The sequence below is a fragment of the Periplaneta americana genome, chromosome 9, assembly GCF_040183065.1.
Source record: "Periplaneta americana isolate PAMFEO1 chromosome 9, P.americana_PAMFEO1_priV1, whole genome shotgun sequence".
NCBI lineage: Eukaryota > Metazoa > Arthropoda > Insecta > Blattodea > Blattidae > Periplaneta > Periplaneta americana.
In genome coordinates, this window is record NC_091125.1 from 163,096,621 (window position 1) to 163,116,429 (window position 19,809).

Genomic DNA, 19,809 nt, shown 5'->3' on the forward strand with positions numbered 1-19,809 from the left:
TAAGACAGTTAAACATCTGTATAAGAGTTTTTATTAGTAAGACCGTAAATAGTTTGGTTTGAAAATTAAGCCTAATTATCCAGACAGTTCTGATGGAATGATTATTGTTTTTATTCATTCATACACACGTGCACTGTAACACGAAGTAAACTGAACTACAGAACTAAGTTAAACACTTTAAAAAAGACATGCATACCATATAGGCACTGAAAGCTGCAGAATGACAGTAAGGAGTGTATCTTGGGGGGCTAGCACCGCCCCACATTGGACCCCATGTTAACGACTGCTGGGGTGGACTGCAGTATTTCTCAGCAAAAGCCTGAACATTCAGCAATCGGCATGCAATGCAAGCAAGAAAACAGGAGGAAGTCAGCAGTGAAAATAGGAAATGCAATCTTAAAACATACAACATTCTACACATCTTACATAAACAGCACTTGTAAGAGTCCCAGGTTAAAAAACATGCAGTTTGTTTCTCCTATTAACAGCAACCGTCAAATATATTATGAGCTCTTCTGACTCAACATGAAGTAGTGTTTTGAAGTTCTGTCAATCAAAATACAAACTCAATTTTAAGGTTTATAGGTAACAAATAGCTATGTGAGCCTAAAATGTGAAGTGAATTTTTACTGAACATTTTCAAGTATCAGCTGAAATCGCTCTATCATTAGTAACAGAAATCATTCATTAAATGGCGATCTTACTCGTGTTAATTATGTAAGCATGTGTGGCTTACAGCTGTTTCGGCGTTACTTAACACCATCCTCAGAGCCTACTAGATCTCGGCGCTATCTCAACTTCGCTGCCTGTTGTGTGGGTATGTTCGTGTGATGAAGAGTTGTGTCAAATAGTGTGTGTGTTCTGAAATTGGTCTGTGTGTTGAGAATTTGATTAGGGTGTGTTTTAGTGTGTCTGTATATTTCATATTGTTCTAGTGTGTTGAGTTTTTCTTTTTTGGGTTGTATGTGTAGGATTTCCATGTCTGTATTTATGTTATTGTATGTGTGGTTAGCATTAGTTATGTGTTCGGCATATGTAGATGTATTGTGTCCTCTAGTTATTGCTTTAATGTGTTCTTTGTATCGAGTTTGGAATGATCTGCCTGTCTGTCCTATGTAGAAACTGTCGCAACTATTGCATGTGAGTTTGTATACGCCTGTGTGGTTGTATTTATTTGTTTCTGTTGAGATGTCTTTGTAGTGTGTTTTCTGTTCTGTATGCTATGTTGTATTTCTGTTTTCTGAATGAGGATGCGATCTTGTGCGTGTTTTGCTTTCGTATGTTAGTGTGATGTATTTCTTGTGTTCTTGTGTTTGTGATGTGTTTTGTGTATTTGTTGAGTTTTTGTTTTGTCTTCCTTATGATGTTGTCTATTACGTTTGGGTTGTAACTATTTTCTTGTGCTATGTATTTGATTGTGTTCACTTCTTCATTGTAGTGTTGTTGACTCGTGGGTATGTTGAGTAAACTGTGTACCACTGTCCTGAATGCAGCATGTTTGTGTTGTATGGGGTGATTAGATGTGTTGTGTATGTATACATATTTATACAAATAAAACCAGTACAGTACAGAAAAAAAAAATCGATTTCGAAATTCCTGGTACCATAAATGGTTTTTAAAATGCAATCTGGGAACTGTTTCACAATGTTCACAAATTCCTGTAAATTGCAAAGTTCTGTTTCACAATCTGAGTTCGTCAAATTGAACTTTACAAATGAAATTTTGCATACTTTAGAAGTGTTTTGTTTCACAATGAAGGAGTGTGTAAATTTTACTCGTAAAGTTATCACACTTTCTATAATTGTCCTTAGGTGTGTAAAGTTTGAAAGTGCAACAAATTATTATAGAGGAAATAAATACACATTTAAGAAGAAACTGAGATAAGAAGTCAAGATTCTGCAAGAAGTGAAAGAGATGAAGTAATGTTAGCGACACTGAATAGCGATACGCCAGTGGGAAAAAGCAAGGAAGAGAAAAGTTATAACTTAAGAGATTTGTGCATGAGTGACAAAACATAGGAAAGTGTTAAAGTGAAAATGGTGATGGTGGACTGAAAAGATGGCAAGGCAAGAGAATAACAGTGAAAAAGGATGAGAAAGATACGAGTAATAGCCAGGGAGTGATAAGTAAGTAGTGATCCAAACATAATCACGAAAGTGGGAGTGGAAATATAATGAAAGTGTAGAAACTAGTTCGTCTGAAAATATACAAACTAGATTAGTTGAAATAAGTGATCAGTGAATGTTAGTGTTGCAAGTGAATAAATAGGATGACAACTATGGAAGAGTTCAACTTAATGTAAATAATGCTGGGAACGATTAATAAGGAATTGAGAGAAGTGACTGTTTAGTTAAATAAGATTAGTAAGAATAAGATGGATAAATGAGAAAGGTAGGGAGTTACTATGATCACTTAAATCATAGATAAATCAATGCACATCACAGAATTCCAGCACTGCCAATATTGTAAACTCTGGAAACTTTTAAATGTTTCTTGGCAATATTTTATACAAGGGACAGTCAGAATGTAATGGCTATTTTTTTTCTCTTTTAATTACAAGAAAATTAAATGAAATTTACATAGCATAACAGCCACAACATTCATGATTAATTTGTCACTTTGCAATATAATCTCCATCTTTTTTTTTTCAAATTTCTTCTCCACCTTGAAACAAGAGCATGTATTCTAGTGCAGTAAAAATCACAGTCCTCCTTCAACAGCCATCGGCACACAGAAATTTTCAGGGTCTCATCTTCAAAGTGATGCCCAAGATGAGCTTTCTTTAGTGGACCAAACAGATGAAAGTCTGATGGTGCTAGGTCAGGGCTGTATGGTGGATGACTTCACAACCAATGTATTGACTGGTGTGTGGTCTTGCATTGTCATACAAAAGAAGAATATTTGCTGTAGCTTTTGATGGGAAAAATTGCCGAAGATGTGCTTTAAGCTTCTTGAGAGTTTTGACATAGCCTATTAGAGTCGATGGCAATTCGGAAGGCGGTAGTCTGCTAGAGTTTGCGTCGAGAGAGACATAGAGAGAGAGAGAGAGAGAGAGAGAGCAAGGCAGTGTACAACATTGCCACATCGTACTTCACACGCACGTGCAATACAAATAGCCCAGAAGAGAATTTAAATTATCAAAAGACAATAATGACCTCAGCCATTGATTACTGTAAGCATGACACTAAACAAACCCTCTTTTCTTCACTAACAATATTCTTTGCACAGTTCTCAAACCCACAACACGTGCTTCTGCAGTCGTTTCTTGCGCATTGGCAACGTTGCAGCCAGCATGAAGATGCCCAGCAGCGTTCTGCTCATGAACATATTTTAAATAATTATACGCCTTAATATTTTCCGCGCCTGCCTGTGCAGTACTTGTCTTTTTACAGTCTTTTCTTTCATTTATTTATCTTACACATACACAATAAATGTTAGTAGTTCTTATTCGATGTATTGAAACACTCACACGTGAACAAACTCGAGAAGTACTTGTTACTGACTGATTCCAATTGGTTCTACTGTACAAGCTTGTGATGCCACATACCAGAAATGCTACGGCGCATATAGCAGCTGACCTTCTTCTGAAATGCAATCTAGTCTAGACAGAATTTATTGTGCATCCCTGCTCCAAAAAAAATCAACCAGAATCACACCCTCTGCATCCCAAAAGACTGTTACCATATCTTCCCCTGCAGATCGCAGTTTTGATTTTTTTTTCTTCGGCAACATTGTGTGATGCCATTCCATCAACTGCCTCCTGAACTCAGGTTCAAAAAAATGAACCCAAGTCTCATCTCCAGTCACGATTTTCGCCAAGAACTCCTCCCTCTCTACACTGAAGCACTGCAAAGGATTGGAGGCTATTGTTTTCCTGGCCTCTTTATTCTGATCAGTCAACATTTTTGGTACCCAGCGTGCACAAATTTTAGAGTAATCCACTTTATCAATAATGGCCATCATACTGCCTTTATCGATCAAGAGCATGCAACATAATTCATCTGTTGTTATTCGACAGTCATCATGAATGGTCTCATTGACTTGCTGGATGTTGCATGGAGTTACTGCAGTCACCAGCTGGCAGCTTCACTTTTTATCAGCCAACAGAGTTTCCTCTTCAGTTTCTGAACCATGGATAAATATATAATAGGATGCAAAACTGCGGTCAGCACCATCTGGTGGCGGGGGGCTGAAATAAGGTGATCAGCGCCCAATGTCGTAGGTGGTGAACATTAAAAATACGTTTTGGGTACATTACCCAGAGTTCTCTATTTATCCGTTCGAGATATTGCTCGAAGAACGAGATGGCAGACAGAAACTTGCTAATAAGTGAACATAAAGTGATACTACGTGTGTGTATAAACAGTGATGTTTATGGACGTTGTAAAAATAGTGTTGTTGAATGTATTGTAAAGTAATAGTAATATAGTAAATTGAACTATCTAAGTAGTTCTTGCAGACTTTTCCATTGCGCTGTACAATAAATACCCAAAGAATACAATCCCAATTATCTAACCTTTTGCTTTATTTTTTGTCTCTGTCTGGTTATATTTTAATCGGGTAGTGTAAAATAGATCGCCTCTTTTATCTTCCTGTTGGCTCCGGTAAGAATTTTCAGTAGAAGCTGCTGTCAGGAATAAAAATGTAAATGCTTTATTTTAAATTGGGTTAGTTTTGAATATCGATGAGGGTGGGAGGGAATACTTTCTGCAAAGTTTAACATTTTCGTCACCAGGTGCGCTGCTAAATGCAAGGAGTAATTACTCTTTTTGCTATTTGGTGCGCTGCTAGATGTAATAACGCCTCTCCCCCCAACAGGTGGCAGCAAGATCAATTTCTACAACAGCGCCTCTAGTATGTGTTACGGGAAACTCAGTAAGTTTCGCATCCTATTATATATTCATCCATGAATGAACCCATCGTCTAACAATGCATCTCCATAAACCTTCTTCAGCCTTGAACGTGAATGGGCATTTCACCTTCCACATTCAGGAATTCTATCACAGCACACTGTCTTATACGTACATTGATGTCAGCCATTTTCTAAACTGATGCAATGCTGCCATGTTGACTTAGGAAGCTGTTAACTGCAATGGACTGTAGAAGAAGGTTTGAGAAATCGCACCAAATTCAAATTTTTCGCATTACCAACTTATTTAAGGAGGAAAAAAGCAGGAGACATTTCTTTCTGACCGACCCTCGTATCTTCTATTGTTGAAATAATTATGGTTTACTGAACTTATATAATCTGTTCTAAACAAAGTATAAACATCTCCAATGTGGTAAAAGTACGACAACTTTAGCTCTGTTCCTTAGCTATTTATCGTAAATTGTCATTGATGACATAATTATAATGAAAACTCTTTTGTTTGTGAATTTCTTTAGCTGGTTTTGTAAAGCTTCTCAAACTTCACAAATTAATAAGATTGCATTGTGAAACAGTTTACACACATTTGTAATCTTTTACTTGTTATTTGTATATTGTTAATTTGTTAACACTGTGAAACAAACCCATGGTCTGCCTCTCTATATACAGAAATTTCTCATGAACTATTATAAAATAAGTAGGTCATTTAAGATTGCACTTTTTAAAGGTTTGTAGAACTAATAGAAACACTTGTCATTTGATTTCTGTATAAACAAATCTTATATTAGTTGTTGTTCTGAGATCAGACGTCTGCCTCTCTCATAATCAATGTAAAGGCTGACGAGGAGTACACAACTCAACTCTAGCCAACCAACACTCAAACTCGACCTCTTGTTTCGTCATCATATCTCAGCTTATGTTTTACAGTAACAACTATTCTTAGTTTATGGGAACTTCTTATACCGAAAAATAAGTTTTAAAATGAGCACTGTGCTTTCAAAAAGATATCTATACAGAATATCAGTTGCTTTTAGTTTTGAAAGTCTTACAGTTCTAAATAACTTCCATATTGACGAATTTAAAAAGTCAGAATTGAATAGCTGTCCAGAGCAAAGTTGTAAGCAACAAATACGAAATTCTTAAAAAATGAGGAAAAACACATTGTACTGTACGGGCTATTCCATATGAAATCGATCAGTAAAAAACCTCGCATTTTTTTATACTCTGATTTTTTCCCTATTTATACAAGGTGCTGAGGGGAGTGCATTTTCAAAAACATACTATCGAAAGTCCAACGGTTTTCGTATTATTGAGTGACAAATTTAGCGTATTTTATAAAAACAAGCCTCTTTCAGCGCTCAGAACTCTGGAACCATTTACTGCAGAACATTGAACGAGAGCTTATTTTGAAGCTGACATTTCGTAGGTTACGTTAAGAAGTAATCATTTTTATTGTACACAGAGAGACAGATAATCTGATTTTACTTGCTTTTAGGCCATTTGTAAAAATGTAAAAAAATATTGAGAAAAAAACCTTGCATTATTAAGAGGGATTCGGCATTGTTTGCTTAGTGGCTCGGCAGTAAGTTTCAAGGGCATTAAATAGATTTTCACACACCTAAACTTGAACGGAGCAGTACCGCATGTACTGGCCGAGAGCTGAAGATAAGCGAGCATTGGGCGTCATTTTACTCCTGTGTTTATGAAAACCTGTGATAAAGCTAGCACAGCCATGACTGCTAGACGACACATCACGTGTTTATGTCTACTGGCCTTGCTTACCTCGGCTAGCTCCCACCTCACAGTCAGCTGGTTAGTTCACGTGCATACTATTTATTTTCATTTGATATTTTCAATACTTTCTTATCAACATACCACCAGTAAAAAATATGTGTTTATTTGTACATTCAATGCGGAATCTAACCATATATTTTAAAAATATTTTTTCGTGGCCAAAGGCATCTTAATGAAGAAAAATCTAAATTTCTCCATTTCCATAAAAAGTTGTTGTTGTTGTTTTCTAATGCCAGGCGTTTGACAATAAAGTCATTTGACCTCTTGCACTCCAATATTTTTCAAAGATATTATCATGACTAGCCACTGACGCACAGATTTTGAGGCGTTCCGAATCCATTTCTTGGTTTGAGCTGCACAGTGGACAGTTAGGGGACTGATATATTCTAATTCTATGCAGGTGTTTGGCCAAACAATCATGGCCTGTTGCCAATCTAAATGCAGCTACAGACGATTTTCGTGGTAAACTGGGAATTAACTGTGGATTTTTATGCAGAGAGTTCCATTTTTTCCCTTGGGATTGAGTTATCAAATTTTGTTTGTTGAAGTCTAAGTATGTAGATTTAATAAATCTCTTCACAGAGTAATATGTAGATTTAGTAACAGGTTTGTAAGTAGCAGTGCTGCCCTTTTTGCTAAAGCATCCGCATTCTCGTTTCCCAGGATCCCACAATGGGATGGTATCCATTGGAATACAATTCTTTTATTGAGTGATAATAATTGAGAGAGCATTTTAGTTATTTCTGCTGTTTGAGATGAAGGTGTGTGTTTAGAGACGATTGATAGAATAGCTGCTTTGGAGTCTGACAATATAACTGCATTCCGAAATTTATTGATGTGGCAAAGAAGATTCCTGAGACATTCATTTATTGCAATGATTTCACCATCAAAACTTGTTGTTCCATATCCATGAGATCTATAAAGTGAGAAGAGACAGCACGTAACACCTGCACCGGCACCTTGTTCTCTGGAGATCAAGGATCCGTCGGTGTAAGTCCATATAAGTCCGTCCATAAAAAGTAAGAAAAACTGTTAACATGTCAATACAAACTTTAACTTCTCAGCATCAAAATAAACCATGATTTTGATCATTGGGTGAAAGGGTTTCGGAGCCACAACAGTTTAAACTTGCTAATTTTATGAAAATACGATAAATTAAAATATTATTAATTTAAACACTACCGGTATTAAGTTCTGATGCCTCAAACTTTGCACAAAGCATTATATCACAGTTGTCTACAGACAGAAAAAGTTTCATTGTGTTTAAAAATTGCAAGGTCAATTTTCTCTATATTTCGGTCGATTTGAGATGGAATAGCCCGTACATAGTTTCAATTTTTAAGAGCAAGGTTGACAATCTGACATGTGTGCTGATTTTAATACAAGTACAAGCATCGCACATAGCACATCATTATTCACTATAAAGTCAACTTATGAGAAATGAGGGTTACAACCCTGTTTTGGGCGGCTATTCGATTATAAAAAGGAAGATTAGATTACTGAAATAGAGAATAAAGCATTCGAATAGGAGTTTCCTCAAGACCAATGCAAAACTTTATTTCCATGCAAAACACATTTCAACAATAATTACCTTTATTGGAGATTCTGGTTTTGAAGATGCAGGTGAATCGAACATAAACTGAGAGCCACAGCTCAAGATACTTTTCAGGAATTTATCAGCTGTGTTCTCAACTTCGACTGGTTCAGATTTTGAGTCTGAAAATCAAAGACAGAGTTATCAATGGGCTGTGACTTTAATGCTCAGCAGCAGCAGCAGCAAAAATGCAACAGTGCCCTAAAGAGTTCAGAAAATGCTCTATAAAAATTATCTTTAAATTTTAATCAACCCATACAATGTTGTAAGGAACAAATTTATGTAATTTAGTTTACAGGATAAAGCACCATTGCATACAATGATACAGTACTGCTTTTGTTCTTTTTATTTTATCGATAGACATTAGGGGTTCATTTTATCAGTCCTACATTGTGATAGAAAGTACTTGGGAATAGATCAAGAAGATTATTAAATATAATTATTGAGAATAATGAAATAAAAATAAAAGACGATCCTTTATTAATATTTTTATCCCAAGTAATATTATGAATTCTAGGCCTATATGTAAAGTAAATCCCGAAAAGACAAAGTATATGATTATGTCTCGTGACGAGAATATTGTACGAAATGGAAATATAAAAATTGGAAATTTATCTTTTGAAGAGGTGGAGAAGTTCAAATATCTTGGAGCAATAGTAACAAAATAAATGATACTCAGGAGGAAATTAAACACAGAATAAATATGGGAAATGCCTGTTATTATTCGGTTGAGAAGCTTTTATCATCCAGTCTGCTGTCAAAAAATCTGAAAGTTAGAATTTATAAAACAGTTATATTACTGGTTGTTCTTTATGGTTGTGAAACTTGGACTCTCACTTAGAGAGAGGAACATAGGTTAAGGGTGTTTGAGAATAAAGTGCTTAGGAAAATATTTGGGGCTAAGAGGGATGAAGTTACAGGAGAATGGAGAAAGTTACACAACACAGAACTGCAAGCATTGTATTCTTCACCTGACATAATTAGGAACATTAAATCCAGACGTTTGAGATGGGCAGGGCATGTAGCACGTATGGGCGAATCCAGAAATGCATATAGTGTGTTAGTTGGGAGGCCGAAGGGAAAAAGACCTTTAGGGAGGCTGAGACGTAGATGGGAAGATATTAAAATGGATTTGAGGGAGGCGGGATATGATGATAGAGAATGGATTAATCTTGCTCCGGATAGGGACCAATGGCTGGCTTATGTGAGGGCGGCAATGAACCTCCGGGTTCCTTAAAAGCCAGTAAGTTAAGTAAGTAAGGCCTATATGTAAATTTGTTAATAATTTATGTGTACAACAAACAACTTGCGTATACTGTCAAAGCAAAATAATTGCAGAATGTCTCAAAATCTTGAACATTGAGTCCCTTTCCATTTCTACCAACACTAGAGAAGCATATTTAAAGTAAATCTAGTTACTATGAGCTTTTATGGCAGTTCTCCAAGAGAAAACTTCTCAGAACAGTGATACAGTGTCCTAGTTGATCTCCATTTCATCTTAACATTTCCTCTTTCCATGAGTGATGTCAGAGCAAATCTTTTATATTAAAACATTACAATTCTCACTTTTTAAAGTCGAATGTAGATGTTTCACGCCAAAAAGGACAAGATGAGGAGCCACAGTGGTGTGAAATATTTGATGTAGGTACAAAAAAAAAAAAAAAAAAAAAAAAAAAAAACTATTCATAATTAAAACAAACAATTTACGAGTTGCGAATTTCACATCTCTAAGAAGATAACAAGTATGAAAAGAAAATGGTATGATCTATTTTAAGGAACAAAATCAATATTTGCCTGCCTCCGTTAGGATAGTTTGTTTCAAACATACAAATGTAAGGAACAATGTACACTTTGTGGGTGGCACAGTCTGTAGAATGCTGGCCTTCTGTGCCCAGGTTGCAGGTTCGATTCCAGGCAAGTTGATGGTATTTGTGTGTGCTTAATTGCAACAGGCTCTTGTCAGTAGATTTATTGGCATGTAAAAGAACTCCTGCGAGACAGAATTCTGGCACATTGGCGACACTGATGTAACCTTGGCAGTTCCAAGCAATGTTAAATAAACATAATTTACAATTTATACTTCATGGCAAACAGAATGGGCCGACTCTTGGTATTAAAAATGCAAAGTTCCACCACACGGTTCACACGTGTAAACAACTGCACTTGAAGGCACTGCTATGGTGTTTGTTCATGGAAAGTAGTCAACTTTATGAGGTATGTGTGGTGTGGGGGGTAAGATGTCTGCTTTCCATTCCATGGGTTATGAGCTCGCATCCCAGTAGAGTAAAATTAATTTTTATTTTCGTTTTTAATTTATTTATTTTAAATGTTAAATGGCATTTGTCAATAAACTTCGTTGCAAAAATTTGTGGGAAATAATATTTTTATAAGACTCCAATCACTCTGGCTGCCATTGATGCAGAATTACCTTTGCAAACCAGGGCAATGATTTATTGATGGAGTTGTCTGTCATCTTCAAGAGTAATGACGAGATACAGTTTTATTTAGACATGAAGTATTGCTTGAGAGGGGATAGGGTTCGTTATTTACTAGAGTTTGGGCATATATTGTGAAAGATATCACAACATAAATCTAGCTTTGTGAGACATATGATGAGAAATTTATAATTTAAAAAATGGAGACTGTCGAAGACTAGAACTACTACTATTCACTCGCTTTGTAGAACCCTGTTGTAACAATCTACGCTACTGAATCTGATAGTACCAGGTTGGCATAATATGTGGTTTTCCTGTTCATATTCGCTTTGACTGATTTTGTAGTTATCAATTTTATTATTATTTCACTCTGCAAAGGCTCTGATGCATCTAAAATCACCCCTCCATTTGATTTTATAACATACGAGGGGGATCCAGGAAATAACGACCGTTCGCGCATACCCGCCGCGCAGCTGACTCCCCTTCCTTGTTTGAAGGTCAACTGGCTTCCTTAACATGTGTTCTCATAATGTTGTGAGTACTGGTTGCAACAAGTCGCCATTGTGCATTTTGTGTTACTTCAAAATGAACGATGTGATTGATAATCCCGCCGACTGTGAGGTGAGGAGTGTGATTCGATTTTTGAATGCCCGACATTTGAAACCTGCAGAAATTTACCGGCAATTGAAAGAAGTGTATGGTGATACTGTAATGAATGAAAGAAATGTGAGAAAATGGTGCGAAATGTTCAACAATGGGCGAACAAATGTCCACGATGAAACTCGACCCGGACGCCCATCACTCATCACAGAAGACCTGAAGACTAAAGTGAACGACAGAATCTTGCAAGACAGGCGCACATCACTCGACGAATTGCATATTGCCTTTCCTGACATTTCTCGTTCTTTGCTAGGTGAAATTGTGTTGCAACATCTTGGCTACCACAAAATCTGTGCACGATGGGTTCCACGGCAACTGAGTGACCAACACAAAACTCAGAGAACGGCCTCAGCATTGACATTCTTGATGCGGTATCACACAGATGGAGACGCCTTTCTTGATCACATTGTGACTGGTGATGAGACCTGGGTGTCTCACAACACCCCAGAGACCAAGCGCCAATCACGTCAGTGGCATCATCCCTCATCACCCAAGAAACCGAGAAAATTCAAACAGACTCTCTCAACACAAAAAGTCATGGTTACTGTCTTTTGGGATCACAAAGGTGTTCTTTTGCTGGATTTCATGCCAAAAGGCACTACGATCAATGCAAATCGTTATTGTGAGACTTTACGAAAACTACAGCGAGCCATCCAAAACAAGAGGCGAGGAATGCTTTCGAGAGGAGTTGTGCTTCTTCACGACAACGCCCGCCCGCACACTGCTGCTTCAACTCGAGAATTGCTGGATCAATTCGGTTGGGAAATCTTTGATCATCCGCCCTATAGTCCAGACCTTGCTCCTAGCGATTTTCACCTTTTCACTAAGCTGAAAGACTTTCTGGGTGGTACGCATTTTGGAAGTGATGAAGAGTTGAAGACAGTGAACACCTGGCTTAATGAACTGAACGGGAATTCTAAAGCTAGTGAACAGATACGACAAATGCTTAAATGTAGGTGGTGATTATGTAGAGAAGTAAAGGAAGCTTCAGTTATGTAACAGACTTTGTTTTTTCAAATAAATATATTTTTTTTAATTATTACAACAAAACGATCATTATTTCCTGGATCCCCCTCGTACTTCACACATAAACAAAAATAAAGCAAAATTAATTGGTTTAAGTATGTGTTAACTGGTGAATTATGGCTCTGACAAGACGAGCATGAGCAGTATTATGCAACTGGAACTTATAAATTGCTGCGAAATGTACATACCTGTAATGTTTTTTTCTTCTTCTGATGACTGTTTACTAGACTCAAGCGGACGAATTTCTGAATCTCCACTGGACAAATTATCATTATCTTCAACTGGACCTCCATTCTGGTTGCTGAAGCTGGAAGGAAGTGGCATTCCCACAGCTGCAATATCGAACATACAACTGTATCATTAGCATTAAACAAATCAATAAGTAACTAATGGATGCCTGGCTAAGAGATTGCATGAGACCGTAATGGACCACGTGGTTTTACATTTGGATGGAAGATATTTTTATCTATGTGATGTGGAGAACTATGGATATATACACAGTCTCAGGGAAGGTTTCGACATAAGTTCATTAACAGTTCCCTTGTGAACATCTACAGATTGGTATAGTCTGTGAAGCAGAAACTTCAGCAAAAAATGACCGGCAAAATTTTGCTCGTCTCTTCCAGGGACAGAGTTCCTTTACATTTAAATTCCCGACATCGAGGAGTGGCTTCAGTGATCAGATCCCATAAAAAATTAACCCAAGCTCAATCCATTCCTCTTCCATTCCACTTAATATTAAAAGCTTAACTTTCTTTAACTGTGGGATTTTGTGATTTTGTGATTTGGTACAAATGGCCAAATCACAAAATCACTATATTTTCCCTCAGTTAAAGATAGACTAACTGTAAAGAATTATGAACCATCATACATATCCACGCAATTTGCATAACGTGGCCCGCCGAAGTGGTGTGCAAATTGAAAATGGGTCACAGTCCTGCCTTCTATCCGCAGTATGTGGAACCCGAATCACGCAAGTGAAGTGGGTAGGCATTAGTCACACATATCCACGCAATTCATGACTGGACACGGAAAGTTTAATTCATATTTTGAACATTTCAAAACTGACGACCCAAACGGCTCTTCATGTCCCTATGAACACCCCACGCAAACAGTAGACCACCTGTTATTCGAGTGCCCGCTACAAGAACGCAAGAGATACCGGCTAGAAACCCATCTTAGCATGTGTGATACAACTTTCTCACCACCAATAACAAAAGTTTTTCTGAAGCAATGTTGCATAAAGGAATTTCACAGATTTATTACAGCTGTATTTTAAGACCTTGTAGAAAACAACAGTATTTAGTAACAGTGTCCTATTTATTCTTTTTGGAGCCAAATTTATAACTTTTAAAAGTATAGTTATCATTTTGAAGTGTATGTGTTGTAGAGGATGCTTGATTTGTTGTGTATGTGAGTCATAGTTATGGGATGCTTGATTGTGTTTGTGTGACTATTGTGTATTAATTTATGATGTAAATGTTAGGGAAAGTGCTTAATTGTGTTATAGAGTACTGCTATAAGAAATGTTATGTTTATGTGTTGTAACTGTTTTCTGTATGTCTCAATTGATGCCTGATGTTTGATTTGCAATCTCAATGTTTAAATTACGGATTGTTTATGTTTTGTTTCCATTATGTAAGCTAATTTATTTTTCTTTTCAATTTGTTTTTATGCTTAGGCCTATTTTTTGTGTAAAACTATAGCCCTAGCATACATATGTAAAATAGGGCTACCCCCCATTGGATATAATAATGATAATAATATTAATAATAATAATAATAATAATAATAATAATATTAATAATAATAATATAAATAATAATAATAATAATAATAATAATAATAATAATAATAATAATAATAATAATAATAATAATAATATTGAAAGCGTAGCTAATATTTGTACCTAAACACTTCAAATCCAATTTACTCTATAGCTTCAGTTATTGTCATTAATTCCACAAAACTAAGACAATTATGGAAATAACTTAATAATCTTTAAAGTCTGTTAACTCACAGGCGAGATTCAAATTCAAGACAAGAGTCTTCTTGTGTGCCCTCCCCCGCAGCATCACTACATCAGGAATGGACTGCAGCAGTGACACGACATTCACATGCCCGAACTTTGCGGGCTGGCACGCAACGCCATACTTGTGGAGGTACGCAGCCTCAAATGATGACAGAGGCAGTCGGCCGTCAGATTCAAACAACAGGTGATAAATGTTGCGTGCGAACATCTGTATTGGTGTCAGCTCCACATACACACCACCATCACGTTTTGTTATCTGTAACAATTAGTTTTGTAACTAAGTATATGGAACCATTAAAATATGAAAACTACACGTGGATTCGAATCAACAAAGATAAATAAAAGTGATTGTCACAAAGATGACACATACTTTCTCATTACACATATTATGCATTTTGTAAAAATTTAGTTCCTTTATCATGTTGCAACTTATACAACTGTTCATAATTTATTTTCTAGAACTATTATTAAAAAATTCAAGTGGATGAAATAATTTAATATATACTCAAATAAGAATTTCCATTTTCTGGATTGAACACGAAATGCATCTTTATAATCCTAACTGAAAGAAATACTTCATTATTTGTATATGATGTGTACATTTGATAGTTTAAGGGGAGAGGATGGTATTTTTTAAAACCTTTTTCCTATTTGGTTTAAAATATTAATTTTTTGTATGTAGAGAGCTCATAGCTGTAGCAACTCAACCAACTATAAATATTTTGAAAAAAAAAAAAAAAAAATTATCTGGGGGTCCAGATTTGAAAAAAAATATACCCAATGCAAGATTTTACTAAAACCGATATATCTAAACCATTTTTAAAGATAGATTCAAACAGTTTTTTGCAATGTACTTGCAAAAGCATGCTCTACAAACTGACTGTAACAGAATTTTAATATTAGTCCCTACGTTTGTAAAATAAGCAATTAAATTTTTATAACACTTCTTTTTATATTTTTTTTGCAAACAAATTGACGTATTTTAAAAATGAAATCAAGTAACAAAATACTGTTACAGAGAAAAGTTTCCTAATAGTCTAAATAAAGTGTGTTTTAAATTTCATGCATGTATCTTTAATAGTTCAGAAATTATATCCATTTTTGTTTGGCAATGTAGCAAAAAAAAAAAGTTACTGAAAACCGATCAAAGGTAGCATGTGATTTAAAAATTCATAGCGCAGGAAGTTTAAAAATGCTGTCTCAACATCTGGTAGGGGCACAAATACCCACAAAATGTTATGCAATGCATTCCACACATATCAAAAAGTATTAAAAAAAAAAAAAAAAAAAATCAAATTTAATTTACCGGAAACAACAATAAAAGGGGGCGAGTGATTTAAAAATCCATAACGCAGGAAGTTTAAAAATGGCGTCTCAACACCCGACAAGTGCACAAATACCCACAAAATGCTATGCTATGTATTCTACAAATATCACAGAGTATTTTTTTTTAATTTACTCATTTTTCACCAAAAAATACCATCCTCTCCCCGTAAGTAGATAATATACAATCTATATTCACAAAATTATGAAAATATGACTGTGCAGATTTTAACAGCTTATTCCTTTGATAGAGTACAATAAAATATTCTAACACCGTATTAGTCCCAAATGAATACTTTTCTAAAAAATAAATAAAGATAAATAATAATAATAATAATAATAATAATAATTTCCCCTAATGTTAATACTGTTGTATTGGTTATTAATGGAGAAAAATATGCTCTGGTGCCGGGGATCGAACCCGGGACCCCCAGTTCTATGCACTGGGTGCTTTAACCCTGAGATATGCCGTGGCTCAATCCACAGCACCGAATCGAATCTTTTCCTTTGGTACTTTCCCTTAGTGGCCTCACTCCATGTTCAACATATCTTAATCTTTACATAGAACAATGTTTTACTTTATAAGTACTATCCACATGATTATAACAGTGTCAGAAATCAACCCATTTAACAATTCCTATAGCTGAAGAAATACAAATTATGCTTTTATAACTGAATTTCTGGAGCTCTGAATACTGGTAAACGGTACAAAATATTGCGTTTGTGCATAAGTTCGTAGCGTTTTTCGTTGCTATGGTAGCTGTGTCACTATAGCACTATTAAATGAATGAAAGTATAGAAAAACGCTACGAACTTATGTACCAATCCAGTAGATATCAAAAATATATAAACTGCTTAAAGAAATGCAGAACTAAATTCATAATTTATTAATAAGAATACAACCTGTACAATTCCACCGAGTTCTTTCTCCACTCGCTCCAAATCAATAGTCTGATTGTAGTAATTCCAGAACGTCCTGAGAAAATCACCAGACAGCATCCGCCCATTGGGCTGCTCCATTAATATGCGTCTTGCCTGGAGACTCAGATGGTGCACCTTGCCACGATCCACCATCACCACCACAGGACCCGAAGAAGAGGGCACAAGCTGTCAACAAAAACATCTCAATATAGCAGGCTAACACAGTTGAGAAGTTCTAATTTCCTTTCGTGTTACAAACTACGAGTTTCACTTATTCCAATTTCATTTTTCACAAATGTCCCATTGTTCCTGAATTATTCCAAATATCCTGCATTTTAGTTGGCCTAAATATTATTTTCTTCCGAGTCAGATGTTATTCTCTACAGATTCGCATTACATAATGGATTAATGATGTAACAGTGTTTGTGGCTAACCTGCCAATTTAAGCTTTTATATGACACTCAATTTAAGCAAAAGTAACTACCAAATATTTTCACTCGGTAAAAAAGAAAGAGAATTCAATATCCAATACAATGGCCAACACCTTCCTAGGACTTATGAATCCAAATATCTTGGAGTTATTTTCGATAGTAAGTTAACATGGAGCAACCATTTAAAATACATTTCTGAAAAAGCTCGTAAAAGATTCTCCCTTCTAAAATGACTAGCAGGAAAGAAATGGGGATGCTCTAGGAATAGTTTGAACACTACATACAAAATGTTTATACAGCCAGTGCTGACATACTGCGGAGAAATTTTAATTACTTCACCTTTCATAAACGACATAGAATATGTTCAAAACCAAGCTCTCAGACTCATTACTGGTGGAATCAAAACAATTCCAATAGATTCTATGAGATTCCTCACTAACATTAACAGCATCCAAATGATAATAGAAGAAAAAGCACTGATTCAATACGAAAAACTTATCAGATTACCAGGAAACAATTGGCATTCATACAGTCCTCTCTGTAGATTGAAAACTCAAAAAAGTTTCATATCCATTGTTCAAGAATTAAAACAGAAAATCAATATCCCGAATTTAAAAAAAAAAACTTACAAATTAAACCAAACCCTTTAACTCTATTAAATATAGAATATAATCTAAATTTAACAGAAGAAATACTGAAATCAGAAGTAAACATTGAACTACTGAAACAATTGTCTTTAGAGACAATTAATATTAGGTACCCTCCACAAAACTGGCTTCATTTATAAACCGACGGATCCTTGATCTCCAGAGAACAAGGTGCCAGTGCAGGTGTTACATGCTGTCTCTTCTCATTTATAGATCTCTTGGATATGGAACAACAAGTTTTGATGGTGAAATCATTGCAATAAGTGAGTGTCTCAGGAATCTTCTATGTCACATCAATAAATTTGGGAATGCATTTATATTGTCAGACTCCAAAGCAGCTATTCTATCAATCGTCTCTAAACACACACCTTCATCTCAAACAGCAGAAATAACTAAAATGCTCTCTCAATATCACTCAATAAAAGAATTGTATTCCAATGGATACCATCGCATTGTGGAATACTGAGAAACGAGAATGCGGATGCTTTAGCAAAGAAGGGCAGCACTGCTACTTACAGACCTGTTACTAAATCTACGTATTACTCTGTGAAGAGATTTATTAAATCTACATACTTAGACTTCAACAAACAAAATTTGATAACTCAATCCCAAGGGAAAAAATGGAACTCTCTGCATCAAAATCCACAGTTAATTCCCGATTTACCACGAAAATCGTCTGTAGCTGCATTTAGATTGGCAACAGGCCATGATTGTTTGGCCAAACACCTGCATAGAATTGGAATATATCAGTCCCCTAACTGCCCACTGTGCAACTCAAACCAAGAAATGGATTCGGAACACCTCAAAATCTGTGCGTCAGTGGCTGGTCATGATAATCTCTTTGAAAAATATTGGAGTGCAAGAGGTCAAATGACTTTATTGTCAAACACCTGGCATTAGAAAACAACAACAACAACATTCTGATAGGATTTTACTGTGTAATATATATTTCTCTCTCTTGCAAAGGAGGCACCAGAGACATACACTGCAGCCCAAGGCTTATTGTGCTTGCCACTCCTTTTGTTTGAATGTAACTACTGCATTTCTATTTCTTGTTTTTATAGGTTTTTTTTTACAAGTAATTGTGTTGCAGCTTTTCTAAAATTTATCTTACAGGAATATACTTACAAGATATCTGATAATTCTTAATGACAGTTTCGATTACTTTCCTAGTCTTAATTCCTTTCTTTGTACAATAATCTGAAATTCCAATCTCTTGAAAGTGTTTTTTCTTGTCATGCTTCTTTAACTTGATAGTAAAATCCCTCGTAACCAGCAATACCAAAACAATGGCACTTTTGGCTGGGTCAAAAAAAATTGTGAATCTGCCACATTGCCACAATCTGAGCTATCAGTTTTGCCACATTAGAAAGTTCCTATGAACATTCATTTTCAGTGAACATTCAAACCTAAAATTAGTGTATTATTTGTGTTGTGTTTTAATAAGGAAAATCCACACAGTTTTTATGTTCATTTAGTTATGTTTGGGCCATCAGGGTTGTCACATTAGGAAGTTCACACGAACTTTAATTTTCAGTGAATATTCAAACCTGAAATTAGTGTATTATGTGTGTTGTGTGATGTGTTTTAATAAGGAAATTCCACACATAGTTTATTTAGTTATGTTCAGATCGTCAGTGTTACCACATTAGGAAGACCGCATGAACTTTAATTTTCAGTGAATATTCGAACCTGGAATTAGTGTATTATTTGTGTTGTGTGATGTTTTAATAAGTAAAATCCACACAGTTTTTATGTTTATTCAGTTATGAGCAAGTAATAGAAAAATAAACTTCACATGCCTGCAGTGTCAACATTTGGCACCATGAAATACGATCCCATTGTGGAATCCTGGGAAACGAGAATGGGGATGCTTTAGCAAAGAAGGGCAGCACTGCTACTTACAGACCTGTTACTAACTCTACGTATTACTGTGTGAAGAGATTTATTAAATCTACATACTTAGACTTCAACAAACAAAATTTGATAACACAATCTCAAGGGAAAAAATGGAACTCTCTGCATCATAATCCACAGTTAATTCCCGATTTACCACGTAAATCGTCTGTAGCTGCATTTA

At 35.6% G+C, this 19,809-nt stretch overlaps 1 protein-coding gene across 4 annotated transcripts in view; it reads right to left on the reverse strand.

Moving 5' to 3' along the window:
- The window catches only part of Marf1 (meiosis regulator and mRNA stability factor 1-like protein), a 112,180-nt gene that overhangs the window by 20,540 nt on the left and 71,831 nt on the right, over window positions 1–19,809 (reverse strand). For 3 of the 4 annotated variants that reach the window (XM_069836287.1, XM_069836289.1, XM_069836285.1), the window contains 5 exons: window positions 16,634–16,837; window positions 14,396–14,663; window positions 12,565–12,708; window positions 8,253–8,377; window positions 197–319 (listed from right to left, as the gene is read on the reverse strand). In XM_069836287.1, coding sequence (XP_069692388.1) covers window positions 197–319; window positions 8,253–8,377; window positions 12,565–12,708; window positions 14,396–14,663; window positions 16,634–16,837 — 864 coding nt within the window. The remainder of the gene's footprint in view (window positions 1–196; window positions 320–8,252; window positions 8,378–12,564; window positions 12,709–14,395; window positions 14,664–16,633; window positions 16,838–19,809) is intronic. The other variant, XM_069836288.1, reaches the window with a different exon arrangement.